Here is a 16,066-nt window from a genome sequence, read left to right on the forward strand (position 1 = left end):
AGACTTCAGATACAGTATTAGGGGACAAGTAAGGCCTATTTAAAAGAGACTTCAGATAAAGTAAAAGGGGACCACTAAGGCCAATATAAAAGACACTTCAGATACAATATTAGGGGACACTAAGGTCTATATAAAGAGACTTCAGATACAGTATAGGGACCACTAAGGTCTATATAAAGAGGATTCAGATACAGTAATAGGGGACAGTAAGGTCTAATAAAAGAGACTTCAGACAGTATTAGGGGACCACTAAGGCCATATAAAAATACTTCAGATACATTATTAGGGACCACTAAGGTCTATATAAAAGAGACTTCAGATACAGTAATAGGGGCCGTAAGGTCATTTAAAAGAGATTCAGATACAGTATAGGGGACCACTAAGGCATTAAAAAGAGACTTAGATACAGTATAGGGGACCAGTAAGGCCTATATAAAAGGAGGACTTCAGATACAGTATTAGGGGACAAGTAAGGCCTATTTAAAAGAGACTTCAGATACAGTAATAGGGGACCACTAAGGCCAATATAAAAGACACTTCAGATACAATATTAGGGGACCACTAAGTGTCTATAAAAGAGACTTCAGATACAGTATTAGGGACCACTAGGTCTATATAGAAGAGGATTCAGATACAGTAATAGGGGACCAGTAAGGTCTATATAAAAGAGACTATACGATGTATTAGGGGACCACTAGCCTATATAAAAAATACTTCAGATACATTATTAGGGACCACTAGGTCTATAAAAAAGAGACTCAGATACAGTGAGGGACACGTAAGGTCTATTTAAAAGAATTTCAGATACAGTTATAGGGGACCACTAGACAATATATAAAGGATACTCAGATACAGTAATAGGGGACCATAAGGCCTATATAAAAGAGACTTCAGATACAGTATTAGGGGACAAGTAGGCCTATTTAAAGAACTTCATACAGTAATAGGGGACCACTAAGGCCAATATAAAAGACACTTCAGATACAATATTAGGGACCACTAAGGTCTATATAAAAGAGACTTCAGATACAGTATTAGGGACCACTAAGGTCTATATAGAAGAGGATTCAGATACAGTAATAGGGGACCAGTAAGGCCTATATAAAAGCATCCAAAGAGCACCATGTCATGGGACCTTTAACTTGTCTGTGAAAAGCTGCATTTTAATCTGCAATGGTGGTTAACAATGAAGGAAACCACTCCCACGCAACTTCAGGAAGTGTTTAAAGTCTGTTTAAACTAGGGCTGCAGGATTAATGTTATCACAATTCCAATGTCACTCTTGTGCGAGTGCATAACCTTGACTTAACTAAACAAAGGTGTGTTGTGTAGGGGCGGCTGTGGCTCAGTGGTAGAGCGGTTGCCTGCCAATCGGAAGGTTGGTGGTTCGATCCCCGCCCCTGCAGTCATTGTCGAAGTGTCCTTGGGCAAGACACTGAACCCCGAGTTGCCCCCGGTGCTGCGCATCGGAGTGTGAGTGTGTGTGAGTGTTTACCTGATGAGCAGGTGGCACCTCGTACGGCAGCCCCTGCCACAGTGTATGAATGTGTGTGAATGGTGAATGTTCCCTGTAGATGTAAAAGCGCTTTGAGCAGTTGTTAAGACTGGAAAAGCGCTATATAAATACAGCACATTTACATTGTGTCCGTGACACTCTAGTGTGCTCTGCAGTCTCCACATTGTAAGACATTTCACTTGACCAACAGTATTGACAACAGATGAAGCTACGGATTCTTAAGAAGCTTGTTGTTTTGTTCACTGTTAACTCACTTGACATCGTCTTTGCTATTTCTTTTCACTCGCGCTCACCCCTCATTCCCTCTCTTGTTGCACCACTCAAACATTGACACCATTCTAACTCAGCACCTGCCTTTTTCGCTCCCACTATAGCCTGATTTATGGTTCTGTGTTGAATCTTTGTTGAATCTGCCCTCTGAATTTCGCTACCTCATGTATTAAGCTCTACCTTCGTAACAACATCCACAAAAGATATCTTTTGTCATAGTCTCTGTTTCGTAGTAGAGCGTGTGTGTCGTGTACGGGCACGTGAGTGTCAGAAGTATTAGGGCATACAAAATGTAATATTTTTTGTAAGATTATGTATCATTGCTATCAATTATTCTATTGATTTCATTTGTACGGTGGAGCAAAGATTATTTTTTATTATTCAAAGAAAGTATTCTTTCTTATATTTCTGCTTATACTCGTTTAACTTTATACGTTCAAACTGAGAAATACACATTACTGTACTATATATCCCAGTCACAATCGCAGTATTGTAAATCCCAATATGACTTTTTCTCCAAATCGTGCAGCCCTAGTTTAAATCTACGGTTTTGATTGAGAGACCCTTAGCAGCAGAAAATTACGTATTATATCTTCAAGGCCTACATTTATTATGTGATTGAGTTTTTAAAACAATACTGTATTTGATTTAAGTACTCCAAAATATTTATTTCATCCTTGGAGACACCACAATAATGCTAGTCATAAGATATTCATACCAACTTTCTTTTGAAGACCAAAATAATGCTTCCCATTTCTAACTACTAAACTAAATAACTGTAAATAAATAAGCCAATAAATAGTAAAATAATTTTATATATGACACATGTGAATGAATTATAGCAATGAATGTCATTATTATGGAATGTTTTCATTTCTTCATGAAGCATGGCTATAGACTGAGGGTCCTATTTTAAGCGTGCAAGTGCAACAACCAGCGCAAAGATGGGCATTTTAAATCTTACCCGCTATTTTGGTTCATGTATGTTCAACAGCGCAATGTGCAAAAAAGCTTGGTGTGGTGATTAAAAAAGACGCACTCACCCAGTCACAAATTACTTATGTCATAGCTCTAAAAGAGCTAAGCCAAGCTGTCACAGTAATGTCAATCAACAAATGTGAAAGTCAAATGGTTGTGGTTGCATGGAATCAGATGTAGATAATGTGGGGTCAAATCTTTAGGAAAATACCAAACTGTTGAAATACGGCTTGCGCTGGTCGTTCATCTGCCACAAAAATAAAGCCCTTAGGCTTGATGTAAATGAACAGTGCAGCAAAAAACGTATATTGAAATGTACTTTTCTCTGTTGAAAATATCTTACATCTTGATGTCTCCTCTAGGACGGCAGCTAACAATTTTCAACACTCAAGCAACAGTCGGAATTGGTGGTAGTGATTACGGCAGGCCCTTTCAGGGTCAACTGTCTGGCCTTTATTACAATGGCCTCAAAGTGTTGAACATGGCTGCTGAGAGCAACCCCAACATCAAGATTAATGGAAGCGTGAGGTTGGTAGGTGATGTTCCCAGTGTGGCAGGCTCAGCCAGGACCACAGCCATGTCTCCAGAAATGTCCACTACCTTTATTGAAACTACAACCATGATGTCTACCACTACCACACGGAAACACAGATCCTCCTCAACTGTACAGGTATGGATATACTTCTATAATAACTATACATATAGGGAACATAAAACATACTTGAAACATTAAAGAAAAAATTGCATCAATAATTATTGCAACCCAAAAGGCTGATAAAGACATAGTCCCACATTGCCAGACCTATCTCCACAGCTCTGTGTCAGCACTGGAGTATGGTCTGGCTACATCTATCTATTCTCCTATCTAACTCTGTCTTGTTTGTATTTCTTTAAACAAATTACAACCATCCTGGGTGGCGCTAAGCCCAATAGCAAAGATAGCAATAGGAGAGGAACATCAGGCATGTGATGTCAGGCATTATCCTAGCAATGTACATACTTTACTAATACTAGTTTACTCAATTCAGTACATTTTCAATAACCTGTAAAACGCATGTAAAATGGGTGGTTTGAGTTCATTCTTATTAGTGCTACAGAGAATCTAATATGGCAGTGGGAATTTTAAACTGGCCTCCTTGAAGTTGATTCGTTGCATGCAAACAGCGTCTAGATCAACTTTGCATGGAGCCTTCCCAAGGAAGATAAAACTTAAATTAAACTAAATTATTGAGTTTTGTAAATGGTCAGCCACCTTTGTCAGTATACTGGACAAAACACCCCTTTCTACAGTTCTATCTCACAGGCTCCGCGCTCTACTGGACTCTATGGGTAATACTCGCCTTGCCCCACCATTGGCAATGACACCGATCACCCTCTATAGCCACACTTCACACTGCTGCCATCTGGCTGCTGATACAGAACTGTGATGTGTAGAACAACTTGCTTTGGCAGAAGTTTTGTTGCTTCTGCCATAGCATTGCTGAACAAACCATCTCGCTGACCTTGTAAAGATCTGGTGTTGTGTCTATATGCTTTTTTTATCTGTCGTGTGCGATGTGAGCGGCCTGTAGTCCAAGACCGACATCAAGACTGCCGCTCCAGCCGAGCACACCCCGACGCTGCCTGTGGTAATCGGCATTGAGTCAGTGGCTTCATTTGCAGATGAAGAAGACAACAGCATTTCAAGATAGGATATCACAGCTGTTTAGCTACCGCTCCGCAGCTGCCTACTCATACCCAAACACAGTTTTACGGCGAGTGGCAAAACAACTGTCTATTAACAGAATGGATGGACATACTGGGCTATTCTGCAAATACAAATTGCATCTGCTTTGCCAAGCTTGTGCATTGGCAACTTATGTGGAAAGGCTGCTCTTATGCTTTTGGGACGATGTGGTAGGTGGAGCCTTCTCCTCTCTCAAGGCATTGTCATTTGGCTAAGAGGTTGTGTGTACTGACAGCCATGTCGGTGCACCCTAGTTGCTTGTTGCTCCGCGGTGACCGCAGTGCGGCTAATCCCTCCTGCGTTTCCAAGAACTTGATGAGTTCATTCAAGTTGAGAATTAATCAGTTAGATGCTTTTTGTTGTCCAGCCCACGCAGTGCTCATGTAGGCAAAATTGCATCTGCTTTGCCGAGCTCATACCTTGGAACGTTATGCTTGATGCATGGCCCCAATCAGACACACTCAATGGCTGTTTGTGTGGTTTGTGAATAGTGTGGTTGGTAGAGCCTTGTCCAAAAAGTGCCTTACACTTTGTGAGTGCATCGCTACAGCCTACACGCAGGCTTGAAGACGCCCTCCCACTTTAGACGGTGCACTCTCCACAAATGCCGTGGCAGTGTTGGCGGCTTTGTTTAGTGGGGTGAGCGTTGAGGACTTGTACGGCAGTGTCGTGGTCTATGCCCTGTCTATTTATACAATTCCATTTCTTGGACATGTCAGAATCAGAATCAGAATCAGAAATACTTTATTGATCCCCGAAGGGAAACTGTGTCAAGCTTCTTTTTCAGGGTCTGTGCTTGCTTGAACGACACAGTACTAGTGAAAAGGGATGTGGTGTGCAGCGTGTCTTTTGCTTTTACTTTAATCCCTGCAAGGTTAGGCCGTGGCTCTACCAGTTCAGTTTTTTACCAACTGGGGGAGTAGAGTCCCCTTACATCTCCGTTGTGGCAGAGTGGATTTTCAGAAGTAGGTGGTCTGCAGCGACTAGCCTTTATTCGGCCAGGATCAGTGTGGTTGGGTTGGTGTAATGTTGCAACATTCATTCACCTGGCTCCACCCACTCTGGAGGGCAGAGCCTGTGTTTACTTTAACTAGGTCTTTTAACTGGGGAGGCAATAAGATATACAACACCTTGCTTGGGCAACCAAAATGGACCTGATTGGAAGACTGTTACCGGGCACTGAGCTGTTAAAGGTGACACTTCTGTCTAATTTACCTACCTTACTAATTTACCTTATAACCTGAACATTTTGGGTCAATTGTCCCGAGTTTATTCATCTGATAGGTTAGGACACAAAAAGTAATATATCATCCACATAAAACATAAGTTTGTGAATCACCCCAAATACCATAACACCTGGAAAATTAGCCTCCCCCCTTATTGCTGCTGCCAAATAGTCTATTACTAAACAAAACAACAAAGGAGAAAAAGGTGAGCCTTGTCTTGTTCTGCTTCCAAGATCAAAACATTCTGAAATTACCTGGCCTTACCTGGTCCTCCATTACCTCTTTATTTATTCTATAGTTAAATCTGCATCAAGGAGTTTTCTTTGCTGTTCTGTCAATTTGGGAAGTCTTAATGGCTCCATGAAGGAACACATTTCTTTATCAGTGGAGGTGATCAGTGTAACATTGTTTAAAAATTTTATTAATATCTGCAGTTTCTGTAAATACATCTCCAGAATTGGATCAAACTACAGAAATACCAATTCCCTCTGTTGTATATACTGTATTTAATGAGTAATTTCCCTGCTTTGTCTCCCAATAATTTTGTCTTGCCCTGAATAAACTAAATTCAACCTTCTAAGATAGAATATTATTGAATAGGTTTTAATTAAGTCAGGTTTCTAAGGCCATCCTGTGGCATTCATTGCTTAATCTCTGTTTCAGCCTTTTAGATTTCACTCACTAATTCTAACAGTGGTTTATCACTATTCCTCTTACAAATGACATTGCATAATGCAATGGCCTTTAAGGACTCATGCCACCCCTGAAGACAACACAGAGGACCAATTGATAATAGTAATAATTTAGCTTGGACCTAAGCCGTTCATTATTTTTTAGGCCTGGCCAGGTCTAGGCACACCCACGTAGGGTCAGAAATTATGATATTTTCTATGACATATCAGAGGGATGTAGAATGGGATCCACATTGCAAAGAGAGACAGTGATTTAGACAAAAATAAATCTATCCTAGAATATGTATTGTGTACCAATTACAACAATGTATAGTTTCTCTTCAGCTGGGTTTAAAATTCTCCAAAAATTCACCAAGCCTAGAGTCGTACAAACCCTCTGTAAGGTGAGAGGCCCTGCATGCTGCTACCCCAATGTAGTCCAGAACTGGATTCACTATCAAGTTAAAATCCCCCCTAGAACAATATTGTAGATCCCTACAGCTTGTAATTTATTTTCCAAATCTATAAAAAATGTCAGATTATCTACATTAGGTGCATATACAGTATATATAAATATATATGTATGCCTATAGATACTGTATATCCATATATAGCCAGAATTAGTTTTTGCTCTTGTACAGTAAGTCAGCCAGAATTATAATAATTCTTCCGGAATTATGCTTAAATTAAAGTTTGCAAATCAGTGTAACAACCACCTACTTCTGCCAGACCTCATACTATAAAACACATATCTAACCCATCCTCAACACAATTTTTTGGACACAGTCAACATACTGGATGTGTCTCTTGCACATTACCACATCACGTTTGTTTATTTTAAGACTGGACCTAACTTGCTCTTCTTGCTGGGGTTCCACAGCTCATGGTTAGATGACATAAATTTGTATTAAAATATCACAGCCATCATCTGAGCCTATAAGATATACATAGACATAGTCAGTCTCTCCAGGATTTCACAATGATTGCAACAATTCACTCAAATTCAACCAATCACCGTGAATTTGGTGTGAGTCTAAATTCAAGGTGAATTTCTTTCCAGATAAAAAGACAATAAAAGTATCTGAATTCAAAATTAAAAAAGTAAATTAGAATGCTGTACTACTATACTATACCAATACAACATCTGTGCAAGGTCGCCAAACCCGAGTCGCTGCCATTTTGAACTAAACTCCAAAGTTTATTTTCATTTATTTAACCTTTATCTAAGCAGGAAAAGACTCATTGAGATTAAGAATCTCTTTTACAAGAGTGTCTTGGCCAAGCAGCACATTTAATAGAGTTGCAGACATTAAACCTACTGTGTATCAATTCACAAATGATGAAATATTCATCAATGTTTGTCAGAAGTTATCTACATCAGAGATCAAACAGGATCAATCAGTAAAAAAGATTTACAGCCAGATGTGCCAGCCTCCATGTCAGTTAAAAAATGACGTGGACTCACAAAGGTTCAGGCAATTTTGTAAATTTTTCCACGCATAGGGCGCAGCATACTTATCCCTTTACCCAATTCAGTGTGGACTTTAGGTCGATAACAGGAATAAGGAAAATACAATGGAAGCACACAAAAATATGCCAATGATTAAGTCTACGGGTGGACAGTGACAACTATCCGAACAAGCATAACGGTGATTAAGGGTTTTAAAAACTTTTAAAACAAACCTCAGTGCTCCATGGTAAACAGTATCCAATGCATGTAGACTTTGTGTGGATGCATGCATGTAAATAATCACCATAGTCCAGCACAGACATGAAAGACAACAAGTCAACAAGTCTCCTTTTGGCCTCAAAGGAAAACAAGACTTTTTTTAAAATAAAAACCAAATTTCAGATTTAGTTTTTAAACCAATTGCTGAATGTGAGGCATAAAAGAGACAGAATCATTAAGTACAATATCTATATATTTGTATTGAGAAACAGACTCAATCTCAGAGCCAATAAATGTGGTGATAGATAGGTTGAGTGGCTTTGATTGTACATTTTACAATAGAAAGAATTTATAGCCTTGCAAAAATGTGCAGGGTTGGAATATGAGTCCAGAAAGTTCTCAGATATGGCTTTCCTTACATGTAATGTACATCTGGTTCTGAGCTGTCTAAAAACAGTCAAATTGGATTAACTTCATAGGACTCTATCAAAGGAACCAGGCTTTGTTTCTTTCCTTTAACAAATCAGATGGGTCCAGATCTTCATCCTCACTTTGCAAGAACAGCAAAGAAGTGAGGATGACTGTCTCAGTACAGTGATTGCATGGCTAGAGGACAGTGCTCATAGACCACTAATGGGTCGCCTCAAACCCCTGCATGGAGGAAACTAATTGGTCATTCAACATTGACTCCTTTGCAGAAAAATCAAAAAAGGCTTACCTGCGACCTTTCTAGTTGTTCTACCTGCAGTTCTCAATCCCACAGCCTTGAAAGGGTAGAATGGAAATAGTGATTCGTGAACCAGTGTCTTTATTTTCTGATCCCACTAGATGGCACTCTTGGTTTCAAGCGAAAGGACTAACACATTGCAATTCAGTGTATTCACAACAGTTTGTTGAATAGAGAGCACCATCAAGTGGCTCAGGAAATAAAGACTGGTTCACACAGCTTTATTTGGCCATTACAGTGTCCCCTACTGGATTGTAACCTCTTACAGTCTATGATTGTAATAGTTTCACATCAAACAACACACACTGCCCACCTAAAGGGATTCCATCATCGGCCCACTCTGTAACCTAGACCATGTAATACAGACCATGTTGTCTGAGTTGGTGCAAATCCCTTTCTCAGCGTAGTGTCCAGCTTTTCTCCAGTGTCTGGAATCATCTGGGAGTGTCCAGCACAATATTAATCTTCTCAGATTTTCCTATATTATATATATGTTATTATATATACACCATGGCAACAAACTGGTCTCTCCATTCTTTTAACAGCCTCAGCATATGACATTCCTTTATGCTCTGTTCTTACTAGCTTAAAATTTGATGATTTAGGCTCATTAGAGTCAGTAGTTTGATACACCCTGCAGATGGCAACAAAGAACTAGAGCTAGGGGCTCACACACCACCTAAAAAGTTTAAAGACCAAAGAAAAAACTGAAACCTTTACGTTAACAACTATGTGATCATCAATAACAACACAAACTAAGTTCCTGGTGGAAAAATGTTTCTCTTTACTTTGTTAAAACTATATATCAAATGTATTCTTCTCAGTAGTTCAGAGTCAATTTTCATAGTTTCATTTTTTTTTAGGTTTAGAGGTTATATGTGAAACTGTGGATGCTAGTGATTTCGCTCTACCCAGGGCTTTGTAGATAACATTGATTTGGGGATAAGGGTTAGGGTAAGTGCTCGTTTGTACTGAAAGCAACCCAGATGTTCACTTCTTGGCACATCTTGGCAAGTTCCATCACCATGTGTTGGATCTTGCCAATTAGGATCACCACAACATCAGTGTCAATAGTGCATGAGAGACAGTTGGTACAGCCATTTAAAAGGGCAGTGACATCAGATGTGATGAGGATTTCCTTGATTTCCTTGATGTCATGGCAATTCACAGTGCTCATGTTGTTAGACAAGAATGCAAAGCTATTTGTTTGTTGGGTCACGTAAAAAGTCAGCACAGTGTCCAGGGAGTTTGTTCTTCCCCTCAATCTTTCTTTGACCACACCTCACTTTTCTGTACTGGATTCTTCGACACTACTGGCTGGGCGGCTGTGGCTCAGTGGTAGAGCGGTTGCCTATCAATCGGAAGGTTGGTGATTGGATCCCCGCCCCTGCAGTCATTGTCGAAGTGTCCTTGGGCAAGACACTGAACCCCGAGTTGCCCCTGGTGCTGCGCATCGGAGTGTGAATGTGTGTGAATGTTTATCTGATGAGCAGGTGGCACCTTGTACAGCAGCCCCAGCCACAGTGTATGAATGTGTGTGAATGGTGAATGTTTCCTGTAGATGTAAAAGCGCTTTGAGTAGTTGTTAAGACTGGAAAAGCGCTACATAAATACAGCACATTTACATTTATTGGCAACATACAGAATTTGTCCCATATAGGAATGTCCCCATCCCAATTGCAAGTATCAAATCAGAGCCGATATTGACATTTTTTTACTTCGGGATCGGGATTACCTTACTCCGATCATTTATTTCAGCTTGTCCCCTTTCTCACACCCACCCAGCACCACAGACACACGGGTGGATGGATGGATAGATGAAGACTCTTGGCGCTCTTTCCTTAGTGGGTTATATCCCTTGGGCTTGGCTGGGCAGAACTTGCTCTTCAGCTCCAACTTTTGGCCAGTCGGAAGAGGTTACAGCAGGATGTCATTGTTGTACATGAACAAGTTTCTCAAAATCTTTGCAAGCTACTTCAGCGCTTTGTATGATTTTAGTGGATCCGTTTAAGTCTGGCGCACATGAGCCAATGGCTTGCATTACGGAAGAAGGGTTACAGAAGAAAAAGATGAGAAGAGAGAAGCTAAACTATGACAAGACGGATGAAGGGGGTTCAGCTGTCTTCAGTCCAGGAGGGGCTGTGTCCAGAGTTTCCTGATGCCTTCCGTCACACTTACTGACCTCTAAATTTAATCTAAACTAAACATCCTTGTTGTGATCTCACTAATTTCCCATAATTGAATTCTATAGACATTTAGCTGCAAGTAGAATATATATATCATTACCATTAATATTCAGCATAACAACAATAAAAATACTGAAAAATCCAACCATTGAATAGTATCACATCAAGACATTCATATGTCTGTTCATATAGCTTACATATTTTGCAGCTGTAGCGCTGAAACTTCCCAATTTGGGATCAATAAAGTCTATCTTATCTAATCTATTATAATATATGAGAAAAAGTATCTGTGTGTACAGAATTAAAACAGAAAATAAATGATTATTATTTATTATTACTATTATTATTATGTCATTTGGCTGACACTTTTAGCCAACGCAACTTACAATTACTATGTACTGAATGTCAGAGGATGCACGCCTCTGAAGCAACTGTGGGAATCAAACCCAAACCTGGGTTTCCCACACCAATGGCATGTGTCCAATGTTTATCTTGCTGTCAGCCTGGACAAGTCTCCAGATCAGAGTTCAGGGTTAGGGTGGACATAGGAATTCCACCATAGAGATCCTGTCATCCATGTTACTAAAGTATTAAAGAAAAATGTATTCAACAAAACCATTTTTGCTTTGTTGTAATAATTCCTCTTGTTCATACTGGCCATTGCGAAATACATTCTTGAATTGGTTTCAGTGAAAGAGATGGGGTGATAATATCCACAGTCTTGGTTCTGTGTACAACATTTCAATTTCTTTTGAGCTATCATAAGGCGTCATCAGTCAAGTTAATAAAACCAAGTGATTATCTTCCAAAGTTATGGTCTTTTTAGGAATAAATTCCCACTTTGTGATACTGTCCTTTTGCCGCAGCTCAGCATAGAAACATTGTCCAGGGAAACACTAAGAAGAAATTTGGGACTGACAGTGTGTAAGTTTGGAAGATTTTCACCTTATTTGATTATGGTAATTTGCGCGGCTGAAAGGTCATAAAGTAATAACTTTATATATTGGCAGGATGGGGACTGTAGATACCCGTGTTAAAGGGTAACTAAGTTTTTTTTTTTTTCAACCTGTACCCTATTTTACTATGTTTTGTGTCTAAGAGACTGATGGGAACAACCATCTTTGACATTGGTCCAGTATAAAGCGAGATCGCTCCAGTCGGCAGCGGCAAAACAAGCTACAATGTAAGTTATTGGGGCAATTTTATAACTTGTATTTACCTTCGAAAAAGTGCTTGTTTTTCCACTGACAGGCTGAGATTAATATTCTCAGTGACTGACTGAAAACAATACAAAGACATTTTGGGTCGTAATTTATTTAAAGTGAATTAATTGTAATGAAAAATAATTCAAATTAAATAGCTAAAGTAAATTGTAAGTGGAAGTGCATTTGTCAATTCCTTGAATGTTCAAAATATTATGAATCTTTATTTAGAAAAAAATACACATTGGTTGGCCTATTCATGAGCTTACATCAGCAATTAGACATGTTTAGGGGAATAGGGCATTATTAATATACCATGTAAGGTGGTATGTGCTAGAAATGGGTAAACCAGTATCAGTGAGTCTGCCCGTGGGGTGGGGGAACCACTGCGCCAGGCAGTGTCCCACATTGTCTCTCAGAAACATACCCCTTGTCCCCCCTTGGGTCTATTAGCAGGTGGTCACCCTAGTTTCCGCGGGTCACAGAACTGTAAGCCCACCCACAAGCTTTTCCTTAACCTATGAGCAACCAAGTGACCCCAATAGTCCCGACCAAGTGCGTTTAGGTGAGGCACATAGCATAGTGTCCAGGTTGAAAAAAACGTTAGTTACCCTTTTAATGGCCAGTGTGAACAGGAGGATACAGCAAGCAAAATCTGTTTCAATGTACGTATGGGCATTGACTATTGTTTAAAAGACTCACTTGAAAAAGGGAACCTGCTCTTTAATATCCAATGATGGTGTCTCCCTTTTAACTGTACCACATTAAGTGAAAAGGAAGATTTGGACTGGTGCCCAGGCTTTACAGTGGCATGGTAATCAGATTCCCAAAATCTTCCAATTTGTTTATTTTATTATACAATATGTCTGTTCTTATAACTGTTGATTTTACGTATCTTGAGTGACTGTGAGATTGGTTCAGGAGTGATAGGGACACATACTTCCAGATATCAGTCTAATCACAGTACGTTTACTGACTGTTCTCACAGCTGTACTGGAGTTGTTAATTTCCAATGCAAACTGCTGTTTCACTTTAAAAGCTATCCAGTGGCAAACAACTTGGTTGCTTTAGAAAATGTATGCTTTGGTAGAATTGCAATTGTTCAAGGTTTGTTTGTCATGCATTATGTTTTACTTATCAGGTTTGTTGACAAAAAAATCATAACTCAAGGTCCAATTACTAGCTTTTCCTCAACAAAAAAATCGTAACTCAAGGTCCAATTACTAGCTTTTCCTCAAGCTTTCAACCATGGTCTTTCTCAGACACCTGTGTCTGTGTGAGTTACTGATAGGAGCATTTGCTAAAGACCATAGTGTGAAGGAAACCCACTCAATCAAGCCATTAGCTCAGTACTGTAGGAACTCTAACCACCACTTACAACATAAAAGATCAGGGATAAAGGGATAAAGACTGTCCCACACATAACACAACATCTTGTCAGAATGGGAAGTGCATCAGGGCCAAAGGGCACACCAGGCCAATGGGTGCAGAGAGGGAATGGTAAGAATCCCAATTTTAGATCAGGATTGGACAATGCTATATAAGGCTGGAACCCCCTTACTGAGGAGAACATCCATCCAGAGTCTTCAAGTCACAGTCAACACTTACTAAAAGACAGTTTTTTATTGGTATCACAATTGGTAAAGTAAAAAGATAGTATTCCAATACTTGCACAGGAATATAGCATTGTATAGGCTTTTTAAAGCATGAAGTCAATACAATGAATGGAACTAGGTTTAATTTACAGAATATATACGTTAAATTATATGGACTAAAGTGATGTTTTTATTCTTAATGCTTAGCAAGTTTTATATCCATAAATTCAAATGGTCCCAAGAAAACCCAGCACACACCATTTCAAGAATGAAATGAGACAATTACTTTGCACTACTCTTAACTACATGGGAAAAGCAATCAGAAGCCCTCACCAGTAGGTTTAAAACTACTCACAGCATACACCGGGAAGAGGTCAGAGATCATGGACCAGATGTCAGCGGACAACAGGAGAAAGATCAAGTAGGACGTTGACATCAGACCATCTCTAAACAGAGACAGGGATTACGTGATCACTTGTTGTCATTTGATCGATACTTAGGTCACATGACAGCAACTGAGCCTTCTATATGACAACTGAGCCAACTCACATAAAATGAGGGAGACTGTGAGATGCAGTTGAAGCTCTGAAAAAAGTGAACTTTGAGTTAGGGTATTTTTGTCAAACTACTGTTTCCAAGGTCAAAAAAACTTTCATGCTCACCTTCTAACTCATTTAGTGTATTTCTACTTGTCTTTGTGTGTCTTCCTTGTTTCTCGCTGGTGGCTCTTTGTATTTTGGGTATCTTTGCTGTGGCTGTGACCTCTGATGACCATCGTTCTGCCCATGAAGCATGCGGCAGATGACATTGTGTCATCTGCAGAGTGTTCGAGTGATGACGAAGACCTGGAGGAGTGTGAAACTATCCATGCAGGTGGGCTAGGTTAGTTTGCATTTGCTTGCTTTTTTGTGCTTTGTCTCATCTGCACCAGAGGATCAAGGTATCCTCAAAGCATCACACCCCCATGGTCAAACAAAGTGTAACTTTATAAAACAGCCAATGTAGTAATAGTAAGCACAGCTTACCTACACATCACCCAGTTACAATGAAAGTAGGATTATTGAATGCAAATTGAGAATTCAAAATGAAAAAAGAAACCAGAAAAGACAGTTCCATTCAGTTACCCAGAAACCATTAATATAATGAGCTACACTTGCACATGGGGTCTACCAAAGTAGTTAACATGGTTACCAATATTCATACAAATTCTGTTTTCTGAGAGGAATAATAAAGGTTAGTACATGTCATCACAAATGTGCAAAATTTGTATAATGGTGAACCATGTTTTCTGCATTGATGCTGCAAAATGTATCACATTGTGTTTGAGTCCACTGCTCCTGCCATTCACTGCTCTACCAATTTCCATTTTGTAACAATTCATTTTGACAGTCTTTATTTTGAATTTTTTTCAGCTAAAACTCAGTGTTGTCTAGATAACAGTGATGTTTTGTTTTAGTTTTTTCCATATTCTCTTACTTTGGTACATGTAATAGACAGATTTCATTGAATTTCTGTGTACAAGTTTTTCTTTTCTTTTTTTGGGTCATACTTTTACTTTTAGATGTATGTTATTCTGTCTTTTTTGTATCTAAATATTAAAAATTCAAAAATGTTCAAGCCTTGTGATAACTTAGAGAATCAGTTTGAAAGGATTTGGGAATTTCCATATTTTAGCAACATTCATTTAGTAGGATACAGCCATGTTGTCACTTCTTTACTAAATAATCAAACTGTCACACACCTTTCTGAAGGGAATGGCAGATCTCCTTTTCTAAAGGATTAGCACGTAGCCCGTTCACAACAATACATCTACATCTACACCTTTTAAATACAATGCTTATTCAAATACTCTCAGAAATAACTTAACATAAGACATAACTTTATGATATCTACCCAGACAGCAAACAGAACACCTTCAAAGTGCTGCTTGTGTAAATGACATGTCAGCTTCAGTATTTTGTTGATCTATTTCATGTTGGCTAAAAAGACAAACCTTCCTGCTACAGTAAATTTCACACTCTCCATTCGTCACTTACAGATGTTATAAAACACTAGGACATATTATTATATATATAGTATAAAAGTTAAAAATAAAGCAGTGAATAACTCTAATTGACCAATTTTCTTATATTGTCAGGAAACCATTGTATTTTCTATTAAGGCCCTATTCACCATACTACCAGGCTTTTAGCTTAAGAAGAATTGCGCCTAAAACTATGCTGAACTATGCTGCTAAATTTTACTCCATGACATTTCAAAAGAAAAGAAATATTTTGCTTTATGTCAAGCATAAACATCAG

General features: G+C 39.1%; 1 protein-coding gene across 4 annotated transcripts in view; it reads left to right on the forward strand.

The window, feature by feature from the left end:
• Positions 1–16,066, forward strand: part of nrxn3a (neurexin 3a) — a 269,643-nt gene that overhangs the window by 238,855 nt on the left and 14,722 nt on the right. For 2 of the 4 annotated variants that reach the window (XR_004327078.1, XM_032501200.1), the window contains exons 22-23: positions 3,127–3,434; positions 14,558–14,648. Coding sequence is in view for 2 of the 4 variants with exons in the window: in XM_032501200.1 (XP_032357091.1) it covers positions 3,127–3,434; positions 14,558–14,648 (399 nt within the window). In the remaining 2 variants the exon portion in view is untranslated. The remainder of the gene's footprint in view (positions 1–3,126; positions 3,435–14,557; positions 14,649–16,066) is intronic. The other 2 variants (XR_004327079.1, XM_032501201.1) reach the window with 1 other exon arrangement.

The sequence above is a fragment of the Etheostoma spectabile genome, chromosome 20, assembly GCF_008692095.1.
Source record: "Etheostoma spectabile isolate EspeVRDwgs_2016 chromosome 20, UIUC_Espe_1.0, whole genome shotgun sequence".
In the NCBI taxonomy this organism is placed as follows: domain Eukaryota; kingdom Metazoa; phylum Chordata; class Actinopteri; order Perciformes; family Percidae; genus Etheostoma; species Etheostoma spectabile.